General features: G+C 44.6%; 1 protein-coding gene across 1 annotated transcript in view; it reads right to left on the reverse strand.

The window, feature by feature from the left end:
* LOC117528782 (multidrug resistance-associated protein 1-like) overlaps positions 1-24,756 on the reverse strand; it is a 231,537-nt gene extending 206,781 nt beyond the window's left edge. The window contains exons 1-2 of the mRNA XM_034191407.1: positions 24,516-24,756; positions 6,560-6,706 (exon numbers count right to left, since the gene is read on the reverse strand). Coding sequence (XP_034047298.1) covers positions 6,560-6,706; positions 24,516-24,710 — 342 coding nt within the window. The 5' untranslated portion in view covers positions 24,711-24,756. The remainder of the gene's footprint in view (positions 1-6,559; positions 6,707-24,515) is intronic.
* Positions 24,757-25,585: the final 829 nt, after the last annotated feature.

Raw genomic sequence — 25,585 nt, forward strand, 5'->3', positions numbered from 1 at the left:
CTTGTGATAACCAGAGAAATTGCACACGACGGTCCCGGCTCCACACAGCGATCCGTTTAGAAATGATGTGGTGTTTTCTGCCTCTCGATGGCGGCTCAGAGCGCGGCGTGCCTGCGCCATTGTAGGGCGTCCTTAAAGCTGTAGTAACAGTCCTTATTCTCTGTGAAGCCCGTAAAATTTTCATCGAAAGCCAGATAAATTTTTTGAATGGTTTCCAGCTGCATGTCTCTAACAGTTTCTGAAAAAATTCTGATGGAAAAAAAGCCCAAATCATTCCGCCATTTCCTCGCAATGAAACAACGACGAGAGGGGTGGACCAGTGCCCACTCAAAGCCTGCCCACAGGCGAATGACGCAACCGACAGGCGTGGAAAAACTCACGCATGCGCACGAAGGTACAAGCTTGGCTGACGTAAAAACATATGAATCAAATCCATATAGTTTTTGAAAAAAATAAAAAGGTACGATACTTTTCTCACAGACCTCGTATTCTGCAGCTGAGGAGTGGCTGCAAGAAGAATCCCTGGGATCACTAGTGCCCCCGACCATGAGGCAGGAGAACTGCGTGACTCACCTGGTGCGTTTTTGCAGCCATTTTGTGATCGCTCAGCACACAAAACACGTTACACACACATACAGCTGTTGACAAAGAACACTGTGCATTATGTACATCAGCTAAACTTTACGTTCATACAGCCAAAGTGTTTTTCCATTTTAATGGTGACATACAGAGAGACAGTGAGACAGTCTGACTGCACAGCACGCCAGCAGTCACATCAGAGATTGTGCAATCCTCGGTGAGACACAGCGGGCTACTGACCAAGCAGAGGGAAAAAAATATGGACTCACTCAATTCTGAGGAATAAATTATGGAATCACCCTGTAAATTTTCATCCCCAAAACTAACACCTGCATCAAATCAGATCTGCTCGTTAGTCTGCATCCAAAAAGGAGTGATCACACCTTGGAGAGCTGTTGCACCAAGTGGACTGACATGACTCATGGCTCCAACACGAGAGATGTTAACTGAAACAAAGGAGAGGATTATCAAACTCTTAAAAGAGGGTAAATCATCACGCAGTGTTGCAAAAGATGTTGGTTGTTCACAGTCAGCTGTGTTTAAACTCTGGACCAAATACAAACAACATGGGAAGGTTGTGAAAGGCAAACATACTGGTAGACCAAGGAAGACATCAAAGCGTCAAGACAGAAAACTTAAAGCAATATGTCTCAAAAATGGAAAATGCACAACAAAACAAATGAGGAACGAATGGGAGGAAACTGGAGTCAACATCTGTGACCGAACTGTAAGAAACCGCCTAAAGGAAATGGGATTTACATACAGAAAAGCTAAACGAAAGCCATCATTAACACCTAAACAGAAAAAAACAAGGTTACAATGGGCTAAGGAAAAGTAACTGTGGACTGTGGATGACTGGATGAAAGTCACATTCAGTGATGAATCTCGAATCTGCATTGGGGAAGGGGATGATGCTGGAACTTTTGTTTGGTGCCGTTCCAATGAGATTTATAAAGATGACTGCCTGAAGAGAACATGTAAATTTCCACAGTCATTGATGATATGGGGCTGCATGTCAGGTAAAGGCACTGGGGAGATGGCTGTCATTACATCATCAATAAATGCACAAGTTTACGGTGATATTTTGGACACTTTTCTTATCCCATCAATTGAAAGGATGTTTGGGGATGATGAAATCATTTTTCAAGATGATAATGCATCTTGCCATAGAGGAAAAACTGTGAAAACATTCTTTGCAAAAAGACACATAGGGTCAATGTCATGGCCTGGATATAGTCCGGATCTTAATCCAAATGAAAATCTTTGGTGGAAGTTGAAGAAAATGGTCCATGACAAGGCTCCAACCTGCAAAGCTGATCTGGCAACAGCAATCAGAGAAAGTTGGAGCCAGATTGATGAAGAGTACTGTTTGTCACTCATTAAGTCCATGCCTCAGAGACTGCAAGCTGTTATAAAAGCCAGACGTGGTGCAACAAAATACTAGTGATGTGTTGGAGCGTTCTTTTGTTTTTCATGATTCCATCATTTTTTCCTCAGAATTGAGTGATTCCATATTTTTTTTCCCTCTGCTTGGTCTAAAAAAGTAACCGTTACTGACTGCCACAATTTTTTTTCCTGATTTCTTATAGTGTTTCTTAAAGCCAGAAAGTTGCCATTTGAAATGACTTTAGTTTTGTGTCATGTCTGTGATCTGCTTTTTTCTACAAAATTAAACAACTGAATGAACATCCTCCGAGGCCATAATTTTTGCCAGGGGTTGTAGACGATGCATTGAATTGACCACTGAGTTCCGCAGAACTGATGCTCTGTTTATTTGTCATGGGGGAGGGCACAGGAAGGGCTGTGCCTTGCCCAAGCAAAGACTGTTGCAGTGGATTGTAGATGCTATATTGCAAGCTTACGGGAACGGCGACCATCAACCTCCTCCAGTGAGATGTCATTTAACCTGGGGCACATCCACTTCCTGGGCTGCTATGAGAGGTGTTCCACTGACCGACATTTGTGACGCTGGCTGTATTATCGGCCTCTTCAAACTGCAACTGAGGTTTGGTAAGTGCAGATTCCTTGTGACCTTGTTGGTATGAGGTCATCCAGGTGCTAAGCACTGCCCTCTGGTGGTCAGGATTATTGAAATAGAATGAGAGTTACGTATGTAACTACAGTTCTGTGAATTCCAGATGATTGCCACAGTTGGTTGTCACTAGCAGTCTGGGCGACAGATACCAAAAGAAATGATTGCTGGGTGATTCGGTCTCACGTTGGCTGACATCACCCAGGTCACGCCCACTAACATGAGTTTGTTGGTATAAGACTCAACCTGTGCACATGAGCGCGTGGGATAATCCGGGTGCTAAACACCATCCTCTGGCGGTAATCCAGAATTCACAAAACTGTGGTTACATATGTAACTCTCGTCCCCCCCGATGCCTGCCATTCTCCAATGAAGGCAGCAGAAAAATTACACATACGGATTGTGGGAAAAAAAAAAGATCTTTTTTTCTGGTGTCATGCTTTGTAAAGTTTATTACAGTGGCTGAAGTACAAATGGCTGGATGGATGGATGAGATTTATTGTCATTGTCTTTACAAGTGCAACAACAACGAGATTACGTCCACACTCAAATTGCCACAGACAAGATACAGCAATTAATCCACAATTATTACTTGTTTACTGTAATAATGGCACACATCAGAATTAAGACAACACATATACATTTGACATTGTTTATGTGCAAGAAACTTGAAACAGTCCGTTTTCCGAATTGAGGTGATGTGAGTGTGTGGTAGCCGCAGCAACATGTAGTCGTGCCGCTGCCAGCTTGGGGGGAACAGGGACCTTTAGGGGAAAAGGGGTGGCGTAAGCAGTGGTCGGGATGGGGTGTGTGATGGGGGCAGAGGGAGGTGGGGGGCAGAGCATGCTTTCAGTCGTTGTCCATGTGTGAGTCAGTTTCTGTCCTTGTGTACTGGAGTTAGAGAGATAAGGAGGCAGCCGAATGTTCACCAAAGCCATAGAGATTCTTCTGCAGGAAAACAACGGGGCATTTTGTCCTTCAGAGGCTGATAAGCCTGCCGTGTTTGTGGTTGAGCAGTGAAAAACACTTTTACAGTCTCACATAAACAATCCAGATCCCATTTATGAATATTCCCCGGTCTCTGAAGTCTTCCACTGAAGGTGCGCATTTGCTCCAAGATGTTATCCAATTTATGTCTGAGTTAAAGGGTTAACGCAGTCTGAGAATGCATCACCTTGACCAATTCATTAATCGTGATGGACAAGTGAGGGGTCGTGGTTTTGGTGGCAGCCGTCTTGCCAACTTTCCGGTAGGTCAGGGCAGCACATAAGCCAATAAGTACCAGCCTCCCTACTATGAAAGCAAATATAAATAAATCCTTGACGTCCTCCACAGAGAATGGCGCAAAGCATGCGACATGCCACGTCTCCCAGGCGTCGAGAACATAGCCCACAGGGTAGGTTCCATGTGGGCACGCAGGGTCCCCCGGCCCTGATCTTCTTGTTAGAAAAGATGGTGTCAACAGCATTCAGAGACAGCTGATCAAATCCATGGTTAATCCAATATAGTAGAGAAGCTTGAATCCTCGACTGGACTGGGTTCCTTGACGCGAGGACATTCCGCTTCAAATCGCAGAAGCTTCCTCAGCTAAAATTCTTGCTCTGGTAGTCTGACATCTGTCTTGACTCTTGTAGAGAAGAATAAACAGAAGCCAGAAAAGCAGGAGTTTTAAACCTAACCAGACCCCTCCTACACAGAGGCAGACTGCTATAGGCTAGTGACTAAACAATAGCTCTAATTAGCACCTATTGTGCTCTAGTTAGCACCCACCTAATGACAGGGCAGCTGTCCCTCCTAATGATGGGACGGATGCCTCTCCTGATGGCTCCCTTGATGACTCTCCTGATGACGTGAATGACTCATTACCATGAAACTGCTTTGACCTGAGTACCCCATTGTAACGTCCTCGCGTCAAGCAACCCAGTCCAGTCGAAGATTCAAGCTTCTCTACTATGGAAACCACCTAGACAACTGAAACACAGAAACATTAATCCAATATAGTTTGAAGAATTCACAGTCTGGTGAAGTAGGGACTTTGAAGGTTGGAGCAGAGAGAAGTCCCAAAGGTCTTTTGATAAGTGTGCTCAGTTTGTTTCTAGCGGAAGTACCACACAGACCTGAACAACAGAATTTGTCCATGCTGGTCTGACCTGGGGACTCCTGTGAGAGTCCCAGATATCACTTCCGGATCACATCTCAGAAGGCCCTCGGTTCAAATCCCGGCCAGAAGACACTCGCTTATGGCCTTTCGGCAAGGTCCTTAATCCAAGAGTTGCTCCCAGTGTGTAGTGAGTGCCTTGTGAGCCAACACCCTCATGTCAGTGTGTGAATGGGTGAATGTGAGGCATCATTGTAAAGCACTTTGAGCTTCTGCTTCAGATGGGAAAATGCTATATAAATGCAGTCCATTAATCTTTTTATAACATTCCATGCCTGTAAAACCCTTTTTTGCCCCCTGGATATTAGTATCTGTACCAGGCGAGGGAATGTTTGAACTAAATCATCAGTGTGAAAGTCCTGAGGGACAAATTCATCAACAGCATGACTGTCATTTCCTAGATTTCCTAGATTCCTAGAGCAGTCAGACTCACTACCCAAACTCTTGCAGGTGAAGTAGGTTGAGATCCTGCAAACAATAACTGAGGGAGTTTCGCGCTTTCTTGTCTCGTACTTTCACGATGTACTGAAATGTTCTCAGGACACTTAAAGTGGATATGACACTTAAAGACAACATAGTCTTATTACATGTAACAAAGGTTATATAATTCGGTCAACCTAAGCGTTTTGGGAAAATGGACGCGATTCTCCTGTTATATATAACATTTTAATGTCCCGCCACTGAAAAATGTGCACGCCCCGTGATCAGCTTCGTCACTGCGTGTAGACCGTATCGGCTTGTGCGCCTGGCGGCCGTTGCTTACACTATTTTTAGCGTCAGAAACATGCCTAACCAGTGTGTCACAGCATATTGCACAAACACAAGGGCGAAAGGTTTTAGCCTTTTCAAGTCCAGGCAGATTGATAGAAAGCTGCGGTGTTGTGCAATGCATGAAATGTCAGGCTGCCGCTCGCTCCGCTCACACACCGCATTTGCTCCCGACAGCAGACACTTTCCTCTACCGTCTCCATGTTCTCACCGCTCACAGGAACACATAAAATGTCAACCCCAAATAATATGTTCACAATAATCTTGAAATGGTCAAGGAACTTGTAAAAATATCAGTGCAATATGTAGTAAACACGGTGGCGGCATGTTCACTGTTGTTTTAGGCGATCTTTCTCGAAACTTTTGCCGTTTATTTCCTATTCTTTCGTGAAAATAACGTAACTAAACACGGATGAATGCAATGCCAGGCACTCGAAAACGGCAAAAACCCGAAGGTAATGACGGTCTGCAAGTAATAGCTACACTGTCACGGCTCCTGAACAATAACAAAGGCAGTCAACAGACGCTAGAATCAAAAATGCCATACAGTGGTCCCTCGCTATAACGCGGTTCACCTTTCGCGGCCTCGCAGATTTTTTTTTTGTGCAATTTTGCATGCTTTTTTTTTTAACAGCACATTGTGTTATGCATCCTTATCAGGCGGTTGCGGCACCGGTCGGCATCACCGCGATTGCTCTCACTGCCTCCAATGCGCTTACTGAGTCTGCGGGCTCGGTAAACGCAGCAGTGGGCCACTCACACCGCCCTCCTGTCTGCTGTGCGGAGATGCGCCAAATCTGGCATATAAAGTGTGTAGTGAGGGGTTTTACAGCCTTAAAACATCTCGTCAAATCAACCCGAGCCCAAGCAAAATGGGAGAGGCGAAAAGCAGAGCAACAAAAACAACAGGCTGCATCCCAAATTAACTCAAGAGCAGCAGTAAGCAAGTGCACATCTGCTCCATCAGCACCTTTAAGGATCTGCCATCAAACCAGGAAAGCATGACTTTAGGAGACTCCAACCTGAACAATACTACTGATGACCATCGGCAGCATGTTGAGAGGAAAACGCAGGATGTTGAAGAGCGCCAGTGACACGAAGGCCTTCTGAGCATCCAGCACGTTGCCTTCATCAATCAGCACGTACACGGTGAAGGTGGACAGCGCAACCTGCAGACAGGTCAGGATGGAGGGACAGAGAAGAGTGTGCAGGAATAAAGGTCAACCCAACGTGATCAAACAGGCAGAATATAACAGCAACTACACAACAAAATGCAAGACAGTCAGCACACTGTGGACAGAGTGGTCCTCAAAACTGTCAATTAAACATTGTTAAAAAGTGCATGCGAAAACTACAAATCACCCATCCATCCATTTTCTTCCGCTTCATCTGGGGTCAGGTCGCGGGGGCAGCAACTCAAGCAAAGCTGTCCAGACCTCCTGATCCACACACACCTCCCCCAGCTCCTCCAGAGGAATCCAAGGCATTCCCAAGCCAGCTGAGAGACATAGTCCCTCCAGCGTGTCCTGGGTCTTTCCCGGGGCCTCCTCCCGATGGGACGTGCCCGAAACACATCTCCAGCGAGGCGTCCAGGGGGCATCCGGAAAAGATGCCCGAGCCACCTCAACTGGCTCCTTTCGACGTGGAGGAGCAGCGGCTCAACTCCGAGCTCCTCCCAAGTGACCGAGCTCCACACCCTATCTCTAACTACAAATCAAACTAAAAAATATATATATAACTGACTCGTTCAGTTTTCACCTGTGTTTCAAAAAATCTGGTACAGAAAAGGAACGCAACACTCAATCTGATGAGTCCAAAGACACTCTGGCTCCTTGCGTCAATCCACCACATGTGGCTCACAAATGCTCAACATTTAAACACACGACTAAAAACTCACCTCTTCCTTAAAGTGCGTATTGTAGTGGCCACTCCCCACCTTTTGGTAAAAATTTACCATATCCAGCCTCTGTCAACTCTCTCACCTCTCAACACGCCCAGCAGACAATGTGTCCCATGTCCCGTAGGTTTTAGCACACCGAGGTGCAAAGTGTCTTCTATCTAGACAAAAGTCTCAGGGCTCATTCATATCACTCACAAACCGCGGGTGGTGAATGATCACCTGTTCTCTGTTACATGCAAATAACACTGTAAGGCTGGTACGCCCAACCAGAGGAACACAGTCAACTGGTCGATCGCATGTCACTGTTGCTGTAACGGACAGTGCTGCTATAATGAATTGATGCAGAAGGCGGCAGCACTACACCAATAAGGATGATGGGTGCCGTTGAATGCCATAAAAGAGGGCTCTTCTTCTCCTTCTAAGGTGCAGGATACAGAGGAGTAAAAAATAAAAATAATAAAAAAAAAAAAACATTTTTGAAGCAACATAAAGTGCAGAAATAAGTTACACCGTGGACAAAAACGGTACCTATCCACTTTATTCCTGAGGGTGCTGCTGTAGAAGCGATTATAGGTGCAACTTCCCATTAGACACCGGAAGTAGCAGTGAGCCATTGTTTTCTTGTGTTTTTCTTTTCCCGGACCAATTTATTTGAAAGTTTATTGTTTTCTTTTCTAAACGATCAGCTCCCGTAGCATTTAAAAAATGTCCTTGCACAAATGCAAGTTAAAACTCTACCATGCAAAGGAAAAGCCAAACTTCAACAACATCCATAAACGTCGCCGCCTTCTCTGGGCCCGAGCTCATTTGAAATGGACAGACTCAAAGTGGAAAAGCGTGCTGTGGTCTGATGAATCCACATTTCAAACTGTTTTTGGAAATCATGGACATTGTGTCCTCTGGACAAAAGAGGAAAAAGACCATCCAGATTGTAACCAGCGCAAAGTTCAAAAGCCAGCAACTGTGATGGTATGGGGGTGTGTTAGTGTCCATGGCATGGGCGACTTACACATCTGTGATGGCACCATCAGTGCTGAAAGGTACATCCAGGTTTTGGAGCAGCACATGCTGCCATCCAAGCAACGTCTTTTTCAGGGACGTACCTGCTTATTTCAGCAAGACAATGCCAAGTCACATTCTGCACGTGTTACAACAGCGTGGCTTCGTAGTAAAAGAGTGCAGGTACTAGACTGGCCTGCCAGAAGTCCAGACCTGTCGCCCATTGAAAATGTGTGGCGCATTATGAAGCGCAAAATACGACAACAGAGACCCCAGACTGTTGAACAACTGAAGTCGTCCATCAAGCAAGAATGGGAAATAATTCCACCTACAAAGCTTCAACAATTAGTGTTATTAATTAAGCCTCCCATGAGGCTTCATCATGGCATTGCTTTGCGCCATGCGGCACTGCCGCGACGCGCGGAATTCCTCCGTACGTCTGTCTCAATGTGCCGAAAAAGTGCTGATGTCCACGTCTTTTCACAATTCCTGTGCTAGTCAGTCGACGTACCGGATAAAACACAGCGTCCACTTTGGAAATGAACGGCACATTCCACTGTTACAGGAGTTTTTGTCATGGAAAGAGGAGCGGAGGCTTCACGCGGTGCCGCATGGCGCACAGCAACGCTGTAATGAAGCCTCACAGGACATGTTCTGGCATGTCCAGGCACATCCACAATTTCTCGGATAATCACTCGATGGAAAAACCACCGACAGTTGTCTGAACGCCATCTCAAAGCCGTCCTGTGAGACCAAAACGGAGGTGTTCCTTTGTCTCGCTCCATCAGCAAATCGGTTGTGACGCGCGAAGCCTTCGCTCGGCTTTCCATGACAAAATCTCTTGTTAAAAGTGAAATCTGCAGGAAAATGGTTGATGTCCAGCTCCTGTGATAACCAGAGAAAGTGCACACGACGGTCCGGCTCCATAGAGCCATCCGTTTAGAAATGATCCTGTGGTTTGTGGCTCTCGATGGCGGCACGGAGCGCGGTGCGCCGAGCGTCCTTAAAGCCGTCCTTAAAGCTGTAGTAACAGTCCTTATTCTTTGTGAAGCCCGTAAAATTTTCACCGAAAGCCAGATAAATTTTTCGAATGGTTTCCAGGTGCCAGTCTAACAGTTTCTGAAAAAATTCTGATAGAAATAAAGCCCAAATCATTCCACCATTTCCTGACAATGAAAATCCGCCGAGGGGGCTGGACCACTCCTCACTCAAAGCCTGCTCACAGGCGAATGACGCAACCAACAGGCGTGGAAAAACTCACGCATGCGCACGAGGGTTCAAGCTTGTCTGACGCAATCACACGTGATTCAAATCCATATGGTTTTTGAAAAAAATAATACTTTTCTAATAGACCTTGTATATAGAAATGTTCCTGACATGTGCAGTAAAGTCCTATACAAAATCTGATCTGTATTGTCTAATGTATTGTAGCCATCCCTTCCAGATATTATTGAATTTGCCCACCTCTAGTCTAACAGATGCAGTCACATTCTCCACAGTGTACGAGTATATATTCAACATGGTATCAACCCATTCCTCCACCTTGGGGACCAGATCTGTTCGCCATCTTCTGGTGATTGCTTTTGTGCTAGCCAAGAGCATGATTCTCATAATTTTATAATCACCTTTTCTTCTTAAGTTCAACATTTCAATTTTAACCAAATACACAATTTCAAACCTTTATGGATTTTTAATATGTAGTACTTCATCTATAACTTTTTAAATTTCAGTCCAATATTGAATTATTAAGGGGCAACTCCAGAAGATATGGAAGTGATCTGCTTTATCCTCACCACAGAACCTCCAACATTTAGTATCAGCATACTTTCTTTGCACAGGAGTAATGAAATGGAGTTACATTTTTCTACCCATATTCTCTCCAAAACAAGGAACTAGTTGTTTTCCATTGATATGAAATCATTTGTTCCTAATCCCCTTTCAAAATTTCAATGTTTGTTTCCCTCTCCCACCTTTCTTTCACATATCCTGTGGCATCCCCCAAAATTCTTGTTTACCAACTTCTTTTTCATTATAATTTCCCAAACATATTCATTCCACATCTTCATCTCCTTGTCTTCCTTCCACTGACCAGATGTCACACACAGCACCTTCGTAGCTGTCTCCCTCATGACATCTGCAGAACTTTTCCAGTTGTCCAGCATCACTTCTTCTCCATCCAGTGCCTGTCTCACCTCCTCCATGAATTTCATGATGTGTTCTTCCTTCAGGATCCACCTTGGTTCAGCTCCTACTCCCTTCCCGTTTTTCACCTCTAGAGTCAACCTACAAACCACCATCCTATGCTGTCTAGCTACACTCTGTCCTGCCACGGTCTCTGATTTGTTTCAGTTTGCATAGCCTTCAAAGAATGTAGTCCACCTGTGTGCATCTTCCTACACTCTTATATGTTACCCTCTTAATTTTTTAAAAAATAAGTGTTCATCACAGCCATTTCCATGATTTTGCAAAATGGAACACCATCTGTCCTTCCACATTCCTGTGCTTGATCCCACATCTACCCATTACATTACATTACATTTGGCAGACGCTTTTATCCAAAGCGACTTACAATCGAGGACATAATCTTAGCATATAACACTTGCAAATACAAAGTGCACAGGAAATATACAGAACAATAGGTGCAAATTCCAAATGGGGTTAGTTTTTTTTTCTTTTCCTTTTTCTTTTTTTAATTTAAGTACATTAACACAGGGTTAAGTAGAGTAGACACACATACACATACACCCACAAACCCAACACACAACATGCCTTAGAGTCTACCCCGGGTCTGGGCCAGGTTGCCTCTACTGGTGGTTGGCTCTCACTGCGGTATTGTATCACTTCCTGTTCCGGAGCACAGCGGTGTTTTGCTGTATCTGTTAGCTGTTTAATCTGCGCAGTTAGATTGATCTAGTTATCTAGATTACGATTTGTTTCCCAGTGTAATCTTTACGTGCCTTAACTAAAGCACTCCTTCTGCTGAATCACCTCTAAATTATTTACACATTATTCACTTTGCGTGTTTTTAGGAATCCGCTAGCTTAGCGTAGCTACTAGCTCTTAGCCGATTTAGCATGGCGGCTTCTCCTGTCTCTCCCGCACTTTTCTGCTCTGGGTGTGAAATGTTTAGTTATTCCTCGGCCTCCTTTAGCAGTAATGGTACTTGTAATAAGTGTAGCTTATTCGTAGATTTGGAGACCAGGCTGGGCGAATTGGAGACTCGGCTCCGCACCGTGGAAAATTCTACAGCTAACCAGGCCCCTGTAGTCGGTGCGGACCAAGGTAGCTTAGCCGCCGTTAGTTACCCCCTGGCAGATCCCGAGCAGCCGGGAAAGCAGGCTGACTGGGTGACTGTGAGGAGGAAGCGTAGCCCTAAACAGAAGCCCCGTGTACACCGCCAACTCGTTCACATCTCTAACCGTTTTTCCCCACTCGACGACACACCCGTCGAGGATCAAACTCTGGTTATTGGCGACTCTGTTTTGCGAAATGTGAAGTTAGCGATACCAGCAACCATAGTCAATTGTCTTCCGGGGGCCAGAGCAGGCGACATTGAAGGAAATTTGAAACTGCTGGCTAAGGCTAAGCGTAAATTTAGTAAGATTGTAATTCACGTCGGCAGTAATGACACCCGGTTACGCCAATCGGAGGTCACTAAAATTAACATTAAATCAGTGTGTAACTTTGCAAAAACAATGTCGGACTCTGTAGTTTTCTCTGGGCTCCTCCCCAATCAGACTGGGAGTGACATGTTTAGCCGCATGTTCTCCTTGAATTGCTGGCTGTCTGAGTGGTGTCCAAAAAATGAGGTGGGCTTCATAGATAATTGGCAAAGCTTCTGGGGAAAACCTGGTCTTGTTAGGAGAGACGGCATCCATCCCACTTTGGATGGAGCAGCTCTCATTTCTAGAAATCTGGCCAATTTTCTTAAATCCTCCAAACCGTGACAATCCAGGGTTGGGACCAGGAAGCAGAGTTGTAGTCTTACACACCTCTCTGCAGCTTCTCTCCCCCTGCCATCCCCTCATTACCCCATCCCCGTAGAGACGGTGCCTGCTCCCAGACTACCAATAACCAGCAAAAATCTATTTAAGCATAAAAATTCAAAAAGAAAAAATAATATAGCACCTTCAACTGCACCACAGACTAAAACAGTTAAATGTGGTCTATTAAACATTAGGTCTCTCTCTTCTAAGTCCCTGTTGGTAAATGATATAATAATTGATCAACATATTGATTTATTCTGCCTTACAGAAACCTGGTTACAGCAGGATGAATATGTTAGTTTAAATGAGTCAACACCCCCGAGTCACACTAACTGTCAGAATGCTCGTAGCACGGGCCGGGGCGGAGGATTAGCAGCAATCTTCCATTCCAGCTTATTAATTAATCAAAACCCAGACAGAGCTTTAATTCATTTGAAAGCTTGACTCTTAGTCTTGTCCATCCAAATTGGAAGTCCCAAAAACCAGTTTTATTTGTTATTATCTATCGTCCACCTGGTCGTTACTGTGAGTTTCTCTGTGAATTTTCAGACCTTTTGTCTGACTTAGTGCTTAGCTCAGATAAGATAATTATAGTGGGCGATTTTAACATCCACACAGATGCTGAGAATGACAGCCTCAACACTGCATTTAATCTATTATTAGACTCTATTGGCTTTGCTCAAAAAGTAAATGAGTCCACCCACCACTTTAATCATATCTTAGATCTTGTTCTGACTTATGGTATGGAAATAGAAGACTTAACAGTATTCCCTGAAAACTCCCTTCTGTCTGATCATTTCTTAATAACATTTACATTTACTCTGATGGACTACCCAGCAGTGGGGAATAAGTTTCATTACACTAGAAGTCTTTCAGAAAGCGCTGTAACTAGGTTTAAGGATATGATTCCTTCTTTATGTTCTCTAATGCCATATACCAACACAGTGCAGAGTAGCTACCTAAACTCTGTAAGTGAGATAGAGTATCTCGTCAATAGTTTTACATCCTCATTGAAGACAACTTTGGATGCTGTAGCTCCTCTGAAAAAGAGAGCTTTAAATCAGAAGTGCCTGACTCCGTGGTATAACTCACAAACTCATAGCTTAAAGCAGATAACCCGTAAGTTGGAGAGGAAATGGCGTCTCACTAATTTAGAAGATCTTCACTTAGCCTGGAAAAAGAGTCTGTTGCTCTATAAAAAAGCCCTCCGTAAAGCTAGGACATCTTTCTACTCATCACTAATTGAAGAAAATAAGAACAACCCCAGGTTTCTTTTCAGCACTGTAGCCAGGCTGACAAAGAGTCAGAGCTCTATTGAGCTGAGTATTCCATTAACTTTAACTAGTAATGACTTCATGACTTTCTTTGCTAACAAAATTTTAACTATTAGAGAAAAAATTACTCATAACCATCCCAAAGACGTATCGTTATCTTTGGCTGCTTTCAGTGATGCCGGTATTTGGTTAGACTCTTTCTCTCCGATTGTTCTGTCTGAGTTATTTTCATTAGTTACTTCATCCAAACCATCAACATGTTTATTAGACCCCATTCCTACCAGGCTGCTCAAGGAAGCCCTACCATTATTTAATGCTTCGATCTTAAATATGATCAATCTATCTTTGTTAGTTGGCTATGTACCACAGGCTTTTAAGGTGGCAGTAATTAAACCATTACTTAAAAAGCCATCACTTGACCCAGCTATCTTAGCTAATTATAGGCCAATCTCCAACCTTCCTTTTCTCTCAAAAATTCTTGAAAGGGTAGTTGTAAAACAGCTAACTGATCATCTGCAGAGGAATGGTCTATTTGAAGAGTTTCAGTCAGGTTTTAGAATTCATCATAGTACAGAAACAGCATTAGTGAAGGTTACAAATGATCTTCTTATGGCCTCGGACAGTGGACTCATCTCTGTGCTTGTTCTGTTAGACCTCAGTGCTGCTTTTGATACTGTTGACCATAAAATTTTATTACAGAGATTAGAGCATGCCATAGGTATTAAAGGCACTGTGCTGCGGTGGTTTGAATCATATTTGTCTAATAGATTACAATTTGTTCATGTAAATGGGGAATCTTCTTCACAGACTAAAGTTAATTATGGAGTTCCACAAGGTTCTGTGCTAGGACCAATTTTATTCACTTTATACATGCTTCCCTTAGGCAGTATTATTAGACGGTATTGCTTAAATTTTCATTGTTACGCAGATGATACCCAGCTTTATCTATCCATGAAGCCAGAGGACACACACCAATTAGCTAAACTGCAGGATTGTCTTACAGACATAAAGACATGGATGACCTCTAATTTCCTGCTTTTAAACTCAGATCAAACTGAAGTTATTGTACTTGGCCCCACAAATCTTAGAAACATGGTGTCTAACCAGATCCTTACTCTGGATGGCATTACCCTGACCTCTAGTAATACTGTGAGAAATCTTGGAGTCATTTTGATCAGGATATGTCATTCAAAGCGCATATTAAACAAATATGTAGGACTGCTTTTTTGCATTTACGCAATATCTCTAAAATCAGAAAGGTCTTGTCTCAGAGTGATGCTGAAAAACTAATTCATGCATTTATTTCCTCTAGGCTGGACTATTGTAATTCATTATTATCAGGTTGTCCTAAAAGTTCCCTAAAAAGCCTTCAGTTAATTCAAAATGCTGCAGCTAGAGTACTGACGGGGACTAGAAGGAGAGAGCATATCTCACCCATATTGGCCTCTCTTCATTGGCTTCCTGTTAATTCTAGAATAGAATTTAAAATTCTTCTTCTTACTTATAAGGTTTTGAATAATCAGGTCCCATCTTATCTTAGGGACCTCGTAGTACCATATCACCCCAATAGAGCGCTTCGCTCTCAGACTGCAGGCTTACTTGTAGTTCCTAGGGTTTGTAAGAGTAGAATGGGAGGCAGAGCCTTCAGCTTTCAGGCTCCTCTCCTGTGGAACCAGCTCCCAATTCAGATCAGGGAGACAGACACCCTCTCTACTTTTAAGATTAGGCTTAAAACTTTCCTTTTTGCTAAAGCTTATAGTTAGGGCTGGATCAGGTGACCCTGAACCATCCCTTAGTTATGCTGCTATAGACTTAGACTGCTGGGGGGTTCCCATGATGCACTGTTTCTTTCTCTTTTTGCTCTGTATGCACCACTCTGCATTTAATCATTAGTGATCGATCTCTGCTCCCCTCCACAGCATGTCTTTTTCCTGGTTCTCTCCCTCAGCCCCAACCAGTCCCGGCGGAGGACTGCCCCTCCCTGGGCCTGGTTCTGCTGGAGGTTTCTTCCTGTTGGGGGGGAGTTTTTCCTTCCCACTGTCGCCAAGTGCTTGCTCACAGGGGGTCGTTTTGACCGTTGGGGTTTTACATAATTATTGTATGGCCTTGCCTTGCAATATAAAGCACCTTGGGGCAACTGTTTGTTGTGATTTGGAGCTATATAAAAAAATTGATTGATTGATTGAAGCATCAGTGCAGTAAATAGTCACGAAAAAGGAGAGTCTTTACTTGCTTCTTGAAGGTTGAAAGAGATGATTCTAGTCTTGTTGCTTCTGGAAGTTTGTTCCACCACTGAGGGACAGTGACCGAGAACAGTTTTGACTGGGATTGCTTAGAGCGAGCAGGGGGCACGGGTAGACGGTTTGTGTTGGAGGAGCGCAGTCACCAACATGCATGCCCACCGAAGTTTGCTCCTATCACCACACTTTCATGCTTGGGCACACACTGCACCACCTCATCTAACTCCATCCAGAAATCTTCTTTCTCCTTCATTTTACAACCGACCCGTGTGAAGACATTCATCATCACCGCTTCAATTTCCAAATTCACACTCATTACTCTGTCAGACACTCGCTTAACCTCCAACACACTCTACACCAAAGGTTTCAAACCAGTTCCAGAAAGGGCAGAGAGGGTGCAGGTTTTCTGTGCAACCACCCACTCCAGCAGGTGATTTCACTGATTAACTGATTCCACCTGCTCAAAGTGATGTTAAGTGATGGCTTTGGGCGAAGAGAGTCAGTCTCAGACAAGCTGCTGTGGTTGTCATGATCCTGCCCTTTAGGGGGCTCCTGTCAGAGTTTTGTACTGATTTCTGAGGTAATTCACCTCCCCTGTGAGACTGGCGTTGTGTGTTCACTGCTCCTCTGGTTTTTCTCCAGTTTTTCTCGTTTGTAACTTGGTTTTTAGTGGTTTTGAGTGTGATTTTTTTTTATCTTTGGGTATGCACTTGATGTGGTTCTTGGTCCTTCAGTGTGCATTTTTAACCATTTTTGATTGTTTAGTGCCTTTTTTGCACTGCATGACGCCGCACTTCACTCCCTCGGCAGACACGATGCTAAGATACTCTGCAGCTGAGCTCTGGAGACTGAACAACAACAATGTCCCTCGGGACATTATCACTATCAGAGAGCTTGGTTTCCTCCGCCGACCTCGCTGTGTCCACAGAGGCTCCCAGAGAAAGTTTGTATTCCATCGGACTGGTTCGTCTGTGCCGGTTATCTGGTCAGCTGAGCGCATCAGCGCTCGGCCCCCACGTCATCAGAGTGCTGCAGCTTCTGGGACTTGTAGTCCTGATGTGACGACAGCGGTTTCTGACACTCTCCGGGCGCTGAATGGAAAACGTGGAGTGGATTTTAAGCTACTCAGGCCTATTCAAAGATGTCGGTCTGTCAATCCGACAGAAGTCTTCAGTTTGGGGCTCATTAACATCAGATCACTGTCCTCAAAATCCCTGTTGATCAACGATCTAATTATGGATCATCACTTGGACATGATTGGGTTATGTGAAACCTGGCTCAAACCCACAGCTGTTCTTCCTCTGAATGAGGCCTGCCCACCAGGGTACACATTTAGTCACGTCTCGTGGTGTGAAGCAAGGCAGGGGTGTTGCTTTCATTTCTAAATCCAGGTTTACCTTATTGACTGTTGGGGGTCATAAATATAATTCGTCTGAGCATCTCTCCGCTCTGCTCATGAAGCTACATATTGTCAGGGTCAGAAGTATGGAAATCAGTCATGCTATTTTGTCACTGTTTATAGGCCTCCTGGCCCATATTCTGAATTCTTAGATGAATTTGGTGCGTTCATTTCTAGCCTGTCAGCTAGTGCGGACAACATTTTGATTATTGGTGACTAACATTCATATAAATAAGCCCTCTGATCCCCTTTGCAAGTCATTTATGGAACTTGTTGATGAGTTGGGATTCCAGCGGTGCATTCAGGATTCAACGCACATTAGTGGAAATACCCTTGATTTGGTTCTCACACGTGGCCTTGCTGTCACGAACATTGACATTTTGCCTCTTGCCTCGGTGGTCTCTGACCACTCATTTATTAGGTGTGCATTTATGTTTCAGCGTTTAGTGAACCGAAAGCCTTGTCTATCTCTGCGGCGATGCATTAATCCCTCAACTATGACTGAACTCGAAGCCAGACTGCCTGAAATTTTGGCTTCAGGTTTGGAGAATGTTCATTCAGTGGATAGTCTTGCAGATGGCTTGAATTCAGCGCTCAAGGCTACACTGGATAAGGTTGCGCCTCCTCTTTTAAGGCCACACCTTCCCAGGGTGCAGTCACCTTGGTTCAATGGTTACTTGCGTGACCTTAGGCAGAAGGCTCGAGGTTTGGAACGGAAATGACGAAGTTCTAAATTAGAGGTGTTCCACCTTGCATGTCGTGATGCTGTCTTAGATTATAAGCATGCACTACTGGCTACAAAGCGTGCCTATTATTCTGATTTGATCAACAAAAACAAGCATTATTTGTTGTGTGTTGGGGGGGTTTGGCTGGACATTTTGGTGTTCTTGTCTTTTCTTTGCTCTCCAGGTGGTATGCAAACTGATTTATTGTCTGTGGAGAAGGTGCTGGCAGAAGAGTCCTTCACCCTCATCAACGTGATGTGCAGCACCTGTGGATGGTGCTCACGTGCAACCTTAAAGACTTTCAGCTGAAGCAGATAATGAGATGGCGTTCTGCATTTAAGCCATGTGTGATTCAAGCAGAATTGCCGGGAACTCGACCTTGTGATGTTCGTTTGTGAGACGCTGAGGACCGCGCCTGGGTTTGACACATCGTGCCTGTGAAGGAGGACGGGTGAGGGACACATGCTGTCAGCACACATCAGAGGTGATTTGATTGTCTGAATAATTGTTAACAGTAACTTGGTATTTTGTTATGCAGTATATGTGAACATTGATGAGAATTGTGCAGCTCGCTTCTCACGGCCGTGGCATGCGGACTGATGATCCTCCACCTGTTGTGAGAAGCTGCTCATTCATATAAAGCTTAAATTCAGACCTGAATGTGTTGCTGATAGTGTGTGCCTTTGAAGGATATTAGTTGTAGCTGCTGACTTACCTCACCTTTTCTATCCTTCGCAGAGTCGGTTTGTCGTGTCCACCTGGAGGGTGTTTGGCGGTGAACGTGGGTCCAGAAGCGCCGGGCTTCGATCCTTTTGGGCGCTGGAGAGCGTGCCGTCCTTCACTCCGCCAGACTGACGCACTTTTACGTTTGTACACTTTGTATTGCACAGAAGGGGGAAAAATAAAATTGCTTTGTTTCTGGAACCGCTTTCTGGTTGTTTTGGCGCTGGGTTCCGTCAGACGCAGGTCCGCTCCTCAACCCGCGTCGACACATAACATTATTCAGAGTTTTTGTTTGAAACTGTAGCATTTCTCATTCATGGACAGCCACCTGTTATTCACACTCCCTTTTCAGCACAGGACTTCTTGGACTATTTCGAGAAGAAAACTGAGGATATTAGGTTGAGCATATCTCACCAGGCTTTGGTCCAGCCACCGCATACTGCTATGGAGGTGGATGCTCCCACTGAGGTGTTACCCAGATTTACAGATTTTGATGGTATCTCGCTAGGCGCACTGACGAAGCTCATGACGTCTACTAAAAGCACAACCTGTTTGTTTGATCCTTCTTCTTCTTTGTCTTTCGGCTGTTCCCGTTAGGGGTCGCCACAGCAGATCAATTGTTTCCATCTCACCCTGTCCTCTGTATCTTCCTCTGTCACACCAACCACCTGCATGTCCTCTCTAAGCACGTCCATGAACCTCCTCTTTGGTCTCCCTCTTCTCCTCCTGCCTGGTGGCTCCATCCTCAGCATCCTTTTCCCTATATACCCAGGGTCCCTCCTCTGCACATGTCCAAACCATCTCAATCTCGCCTCTCTGACTTTGTCTCCAAACCGTCCCACCTGAGCTGTCCCTCTGATATGTTCATTCCTAATCTTGTCCATTCTTGTCACTCCCAAAGAGAATCTCAACATCTTCAGCTCTGCCACCTCCAGCTCTGCCTCCTGTCTTTTTGTTAGTGCCACCGTCTCTAAGCCGTACAACACAGCTGGTCTCACTACTGTTTTGTAAACTTTCCCCTTCACTCTTGCTGATATTCTTCGGTCACAAATCACTCCTGCCACCTTTCTCCGCCCACTCCACCCTGCCTGCACTCTTTTTCACCTCTCTACCACACTCTCCATTACTTTGAACAGTTGACCCCAAATATTTAAACTCATCTACTTTCACCACTTCTACTCCTTGTAACTGCCCTATTCCACTGGGCTCCCTCTCATTCACACACATGTACTCAGTCTTGCTTCTACTGACTTTCATTCCCCTTCTCTCCAAAGCATATCTCCACTTCTCCAGACTAGACTCAACTTGCTCTCTACTCTCACTACAGATCACAATGTCATCTGCAAACATCATATTCCATGGGGACTCCTGTCTAATCTCATCTGTCAACCTGTCCATCACCACTGCAAACAAGAAAGGACTCAGAGCTGATCCTTGGTGTAATCCCACCTCCACCTTGAATGAGTCTGTCATTCCGACTGCACATCTCACCGCTGTCACACTATTCTTGTACATGTACCCTATCATAAGCTTTTTCTAAGTCCACAAACACACAATGTAACTCTTTCTGTCCTTCTCTGTACTTTTCCAACAGTATTCTCAGAGCAAACATTGCATCTGTAGTGCTCTTTCTCGGCATGAAACCATATTGCTGCTCACAGACCTTCACCTGTTTTCTAAGCCTAGCTTCTACTACTCTTTCCCATAACTTCATGCTGTGGCTGGTCAGCTTTATGCCTCTGTAGTTACTGCAGCTCTGCACATCACCCTTGTTCTTGAAAATAGGAACCAGCACACTTCGTCTCCACTCCTCAGGCATCCTCTCACTTTCCAAGATTTTATTAAACAATCTGGTTAGAAACTCTACTGCCATCTCTCCTAGACATTTCCATGCCTCCATTGGAATGTCATCTGGACCAACTGCCTTTCCACTCTTCATCCTCTTCATAGCAGCCCTCACTTCCTCCTTGCTAATCTCTTTTACTTCCTGATTTACTCTCACCACATCATCCAGCCTTTTCTCTCGCTCATTTTCTTTATTCATCAACTCTTCAAAATATTCCCTCCACCTTCTCAGCACACACTCCTCACTTGTCAGCACATTACCATGTGCATCTTTTACCACCCTAACCTGCTGCACATCCTTTCCAGCTCTGTCCCTTTGTCTGGCCAATCGGTACAAGTCCTTTTCTCCTTCCTTACTATTCAACTTCTTGTACAGCTCACAATATGCCTTTTCCTTTGCTTTTGCCACTTCTCTTCTCGCCTTACGCCACATCTCCTTGTACTCCTGTCTACTTTCTTCATCTCTCCGACTATCCCAAAACTTTTTCGCCACCTCTTTGTCCTTATGCTTTCCTGGACCTCTTCATTCCACCACCAAGTCTCCTTGTCTTCCTTCCACTGTCCAGATGTCATACCCAGTACTGCCCTAGCTGTCTCCTCACCACATCTGCAGTACTTTTCCAGTTGTCCAAAATTGCTTCCCCTCCAACTAGTGCTTCTCTCACCTGCTCGCTAAATTTCACAAAACAGTCTTCCTCCTTCAGCTTCCACCATCTGATCATTTGTTGAGCTCTCACTCTCTTCTTCTTTACCTCTAAAGTCATCCTACAAACAACCATCCTATGCTGTCTAGTGACACTCTCTCCTGCTACCACCTTACAGTCTGTGATTTCTTTTAGCTTGCATCTCCTATAAAGAATGTAGTCCACCTGTGTGCACCTTCCTCCACTCTTATATGTTACCCTGTGCTCCTCCCTTATCTTAAAGTAGGTATTCACCACAGCCATTTCCATCCTTTTTGCAAAATCAACTACCATCTGTCCTTCCCCATTCCTATCCTTGGTACCATATCTACCCATTACTTCCTCATCACCTCTGTTCCCTTCACCAACATGCCCATTGAAGTCTGCTCCTATCACCACTCTTTCATGCTTGGGCACACTCTCCACCACCTCATCTAACACACTCCAGCAATCTTCTTTCTCCTTCATCTCACAACCTACCTGTGGGGCATATGCACTGATGATATTCATCATCACCCCTTCAATTTCCAACTTCACACTCATCATCCTGTCAGACGCTCGCTTAACCTCCAACACACCTTTAACATACTCTTCCTTTAAAATGACCCCAACACCATTTCTTTTCCTGTCCTCACCATGGTACAACAACTTGTACCCACCACCGATGCTCCTGCTCTTACTTCCCTTCCACTTGGTCTCTTGCACACACAATATGTCTACCTTTCTCCTCTCCATCATATCAGCCAGCAATCTCCCTTTACCAGTCATACTACCAACATTCAAAGTCCCCACTCTCATTTCCACCCTTCTAGTTTTCTTCTTCTCCCGCTGTTCATGGCAACGTTTTCCTCCTCTTCTTCGTCGTCTTCGCCCAGCAGTAGCCCAATTTCCACCGGCACCCTGTTGAGCAATAGCACCGGTGGCGGACGTTGTTAACCCGGGCCGCGACCGATCCGGTATGGGAATTCGATTCTGAGTCTGCATAGTTGGGTTGGCTTGTTTTACGCCGGATGCCCTTCCTGACGCAATCCTCCTCATTTATCCGGGCTTGGGACCAGCACTCAGAATGTACTGGCTACACCTCCTATGTGGCTGAGTTGGAATATACTGCGGCGCTTTGGGATTCCCTTTCATTGCTATGTTGATGACACTCAATTGTACATGCCAACAACTGCTGGTAATCTCATTCACATAAAATCTTTGGAAGACTGCCTTGCATCAGTAAGAAGTTGGATGTCTAGTAACTTCCTACTTTTAAATTCTGATAAAACTGAAGTTATGGTTCTTGGTCCAGCGAGGTATCATCATCAATTTGATCAGCTAGCACTTAGCTAAGGTTCGTGTGTTATACATCATACGGATAAAGTGAGGAACCTTGGGAGTAATTTTTGATCCTATGTTGTCCTTTGATCTCCACATTAGAGACATTACGAGGACTGCTTTCTTCCATTTGCGAAATATAGCGAAGATTCGTCCCATCCTGTCTATGGTTGATGCTGAGACTGTGATACATGCATTTGTCTATTCTCGATTGGACTATTGTAATGCTCTATTTTCTGGCTTACCGCAGTCCAGGATTAGGGGTCTTCAACTGGTTCAAACCACTGCTGCCAGACTTTTGACACAAAGCAGAAAGTTTGATCACATTACGCCCATTTTGGCGTCCCTGCACTGGCTTCCAGTTGCTGCAAGATCGGATTTTAAAGTACTGTTATTAGTTTATAAAATTGTTCATGGACTTGCACCTCCCTATCTGGCTGACCTGGTAAGCCCCTATGTACCAGCTCGGGCCGTGCGTTCTCAGGGTGCAGGACTTCTGTGTGTTCCCAGGGTGAATAAAAAGTCTGCCGGTCATAGAGCTTTCTCCTACCGTGCCCCAGCTCTGTGGAATGATCTCCCGGCACACATTCGGCAGTCGGATACTGTGGAGATTTTTAAGTCACATTTAAAGACTCATTTGTTTTCCTTGTTTAATCATTAGTTTTATGATGTGTTTTTATTCTTGTATTCTTTTATGGTCATCTTTTTATTGTGTTTTAAATTTTTAATTCCGTTTTTTTTGTTGTTTTATGTTGTGTGAAGCGCCTTGAGAGGATTTCATCGTGAATTGGCGCTATATAAATTAATAAATTTGAATTTGATTTCTGTTTCCTTGGTCGGTGCATCTGTATTTCTATTCTGGTCATGTTCATGTTACCATTGGTTTTGTTTTTGTTCATCATTCATTTATTTCTGGTCTTCTGTTAGTGATTTCCCTTGTGTGTTGTAATCTGGTTATGTTCCTTTAGTTACAGTTATTATCATTTACTGTATGTATATTTATTCTTTAGCCAGTATCAGTTCTGTTTTGGTTTTGCGTCATAGTCTTTGATTCGCTTATCTTTCTTTTTAGGCTGGTCACGTTATTTCCTTGGGTGCTCCCTTTGTTTGGTTCACGGCAATTACTGCTTGTCTTGAGCACGTCATGTTTTCACCGTTGGTTTTTCTGTTACTTATTTATCTTTAGCTCCAGTTTGCGTTGCTTTTTGTGTTACTGCACCCTCTTGCACTTGCCCTTGTCTTTCTCAGTCATGCCCCTTCCAGAACCTTCCTCACACCTGTTCCTCAATTCACGCCCTGATTAGCCTGTCATTATTTAAGCCCTCATAGTCTCACAGTCCATCACCAGATTCTTGAATGTTATTCACTTTCCAGCCTTCGCACCTTGTCTTGTCTTGCCTAGTTATCAGTCTGCCGGTATTTGACCCTGTTTTGTCCTCAACCGTGTTTTTGTCTTTGCCTGTGCAAGCCACCACACTGTGTATTTTTGACCTGTTTTTTGGACCTAGCCTCAGCCTCCTGCCTGTAAGTACCTTTGATTCGCTGCTGGACCACCTGTGTACCGAAGTCCTGCTTGTTTATTCTATTAAACCTAATTCTAACTGCATTCGCTGTGAGAGTTTGCATTTATGTCCACCCAGTTTGTGCCATGCCTGATGCATGTGCAGTGAAGGCAGGGCGGACATTTTTTTTTTGGGGGGGGGGGGGGGGGGGGGGGGTCTCGTATGGTCTGCAACACCGGAACTCAGAATGGACTCGCTGCACACCCCATTTGACTGACATAAGAAAACAATAAAAATTTAGTTTTTTGTTTTTAGTGTTTTGTAATTTCCTGCACAGTTTTGAAAGAAGTAAAGCATTTTATTTCATCCATACAAGACTCACCAGGAAAGGTGCACAGACCCATGTGAAGGTGGACATAGCACTTAAGTAGGCCGCCTTCTTCAGGACCCGCAGCTCACTTTCACGGATATCTGAAACTTTGTTCTTGAAGGCCAGCTCCCATGCATACAGCTTCAGGACCTTAATTCCATTCAGCATCTCATTCATCAGCTTAATACGATTGTCTTTATTCTTCATTTGAGCCACCTAAAAGAACAAAACAAAATGAAAGCCACAAGACACTGTAAAATGTCAAGTTTAAAAGAGAAAAATCATCGTGCATCAATCACGCTTCAGTCATCTGTCAGATGGAACTCCAATTAACACCTGCTCCAGCTGAAAATGTGAGATATAATAAAGTACTTTAAAGTACTGAAGTATTTTAACTTGCTGCATCAGTCTCACCCCATTCCCAGTTAGCATTACAGGGTTTGGACAACAAAGGTGTGGATGAGTGAGTGAGTTAATTCATCCCAATGAGTTAAAAATAACAGATGCTGTGATTTTGTTACTCCCCAAATTAGAAAAAAAAAACCTAAATAAACACATAATGACAACAAGACTCTCCGGGAACCATCACCTTATCATGGTGGAGAGGTTTGTGTGCCCAGATGAACCTGAGAGCTGTGTTGTCTGGGGCCTTATGCTTCTGGTAGGGTTTGCCATGGCAATTTGGTCTTAGGCAAATTTGTCCCTCGCCTGAGACCAAATTGTATGAGGAAGAGGAAATGTGACCCGGCCTGGAGGAAGCTCGGGGCCCCCATCTTGAGCCAGGCTGAGACGGAGGGCCCATCAGCATTCACCTGGTGGCTGGGCTCGCCATGGAGCCCGGTCAGGCACAGCCCAAAAAGGCAATGTGGGCTTTCCGTATTCACTCTGTGGGCTCAACACCCGCAGGGGGAACCGCTGGGGTTGGTGCGCTGTTCCAATAGTGGCAATGAAAATCGAGGGCCTTGATGGACCAGACCTGGGCGGCAGAGGCTAGCTCTGGGGTGTGAAACGTCATCTTGGTGGAGGGAAGGAACTGGAGCTTGTGCGGGAGGTGGAGCGCTACCAGTGAGATCTGGCAGGCC

The sequence above is a fragment of the Thalassophryne amazonica genome, chromosome 16 (assembly GCF_902500255.1).
Source record: "Thalassophryne amazonica chromosome 16, fThaAma1.1, whole genome shotgun sequence".
Classification (NCBI taxonomy): domain Eukaryota; kingdom Metazoa; phylum Chordata; class Actinopteri; order Batrachoidiformes; family Batrachoididae; genus Thalassophryne; species Thalassophryne amazonica.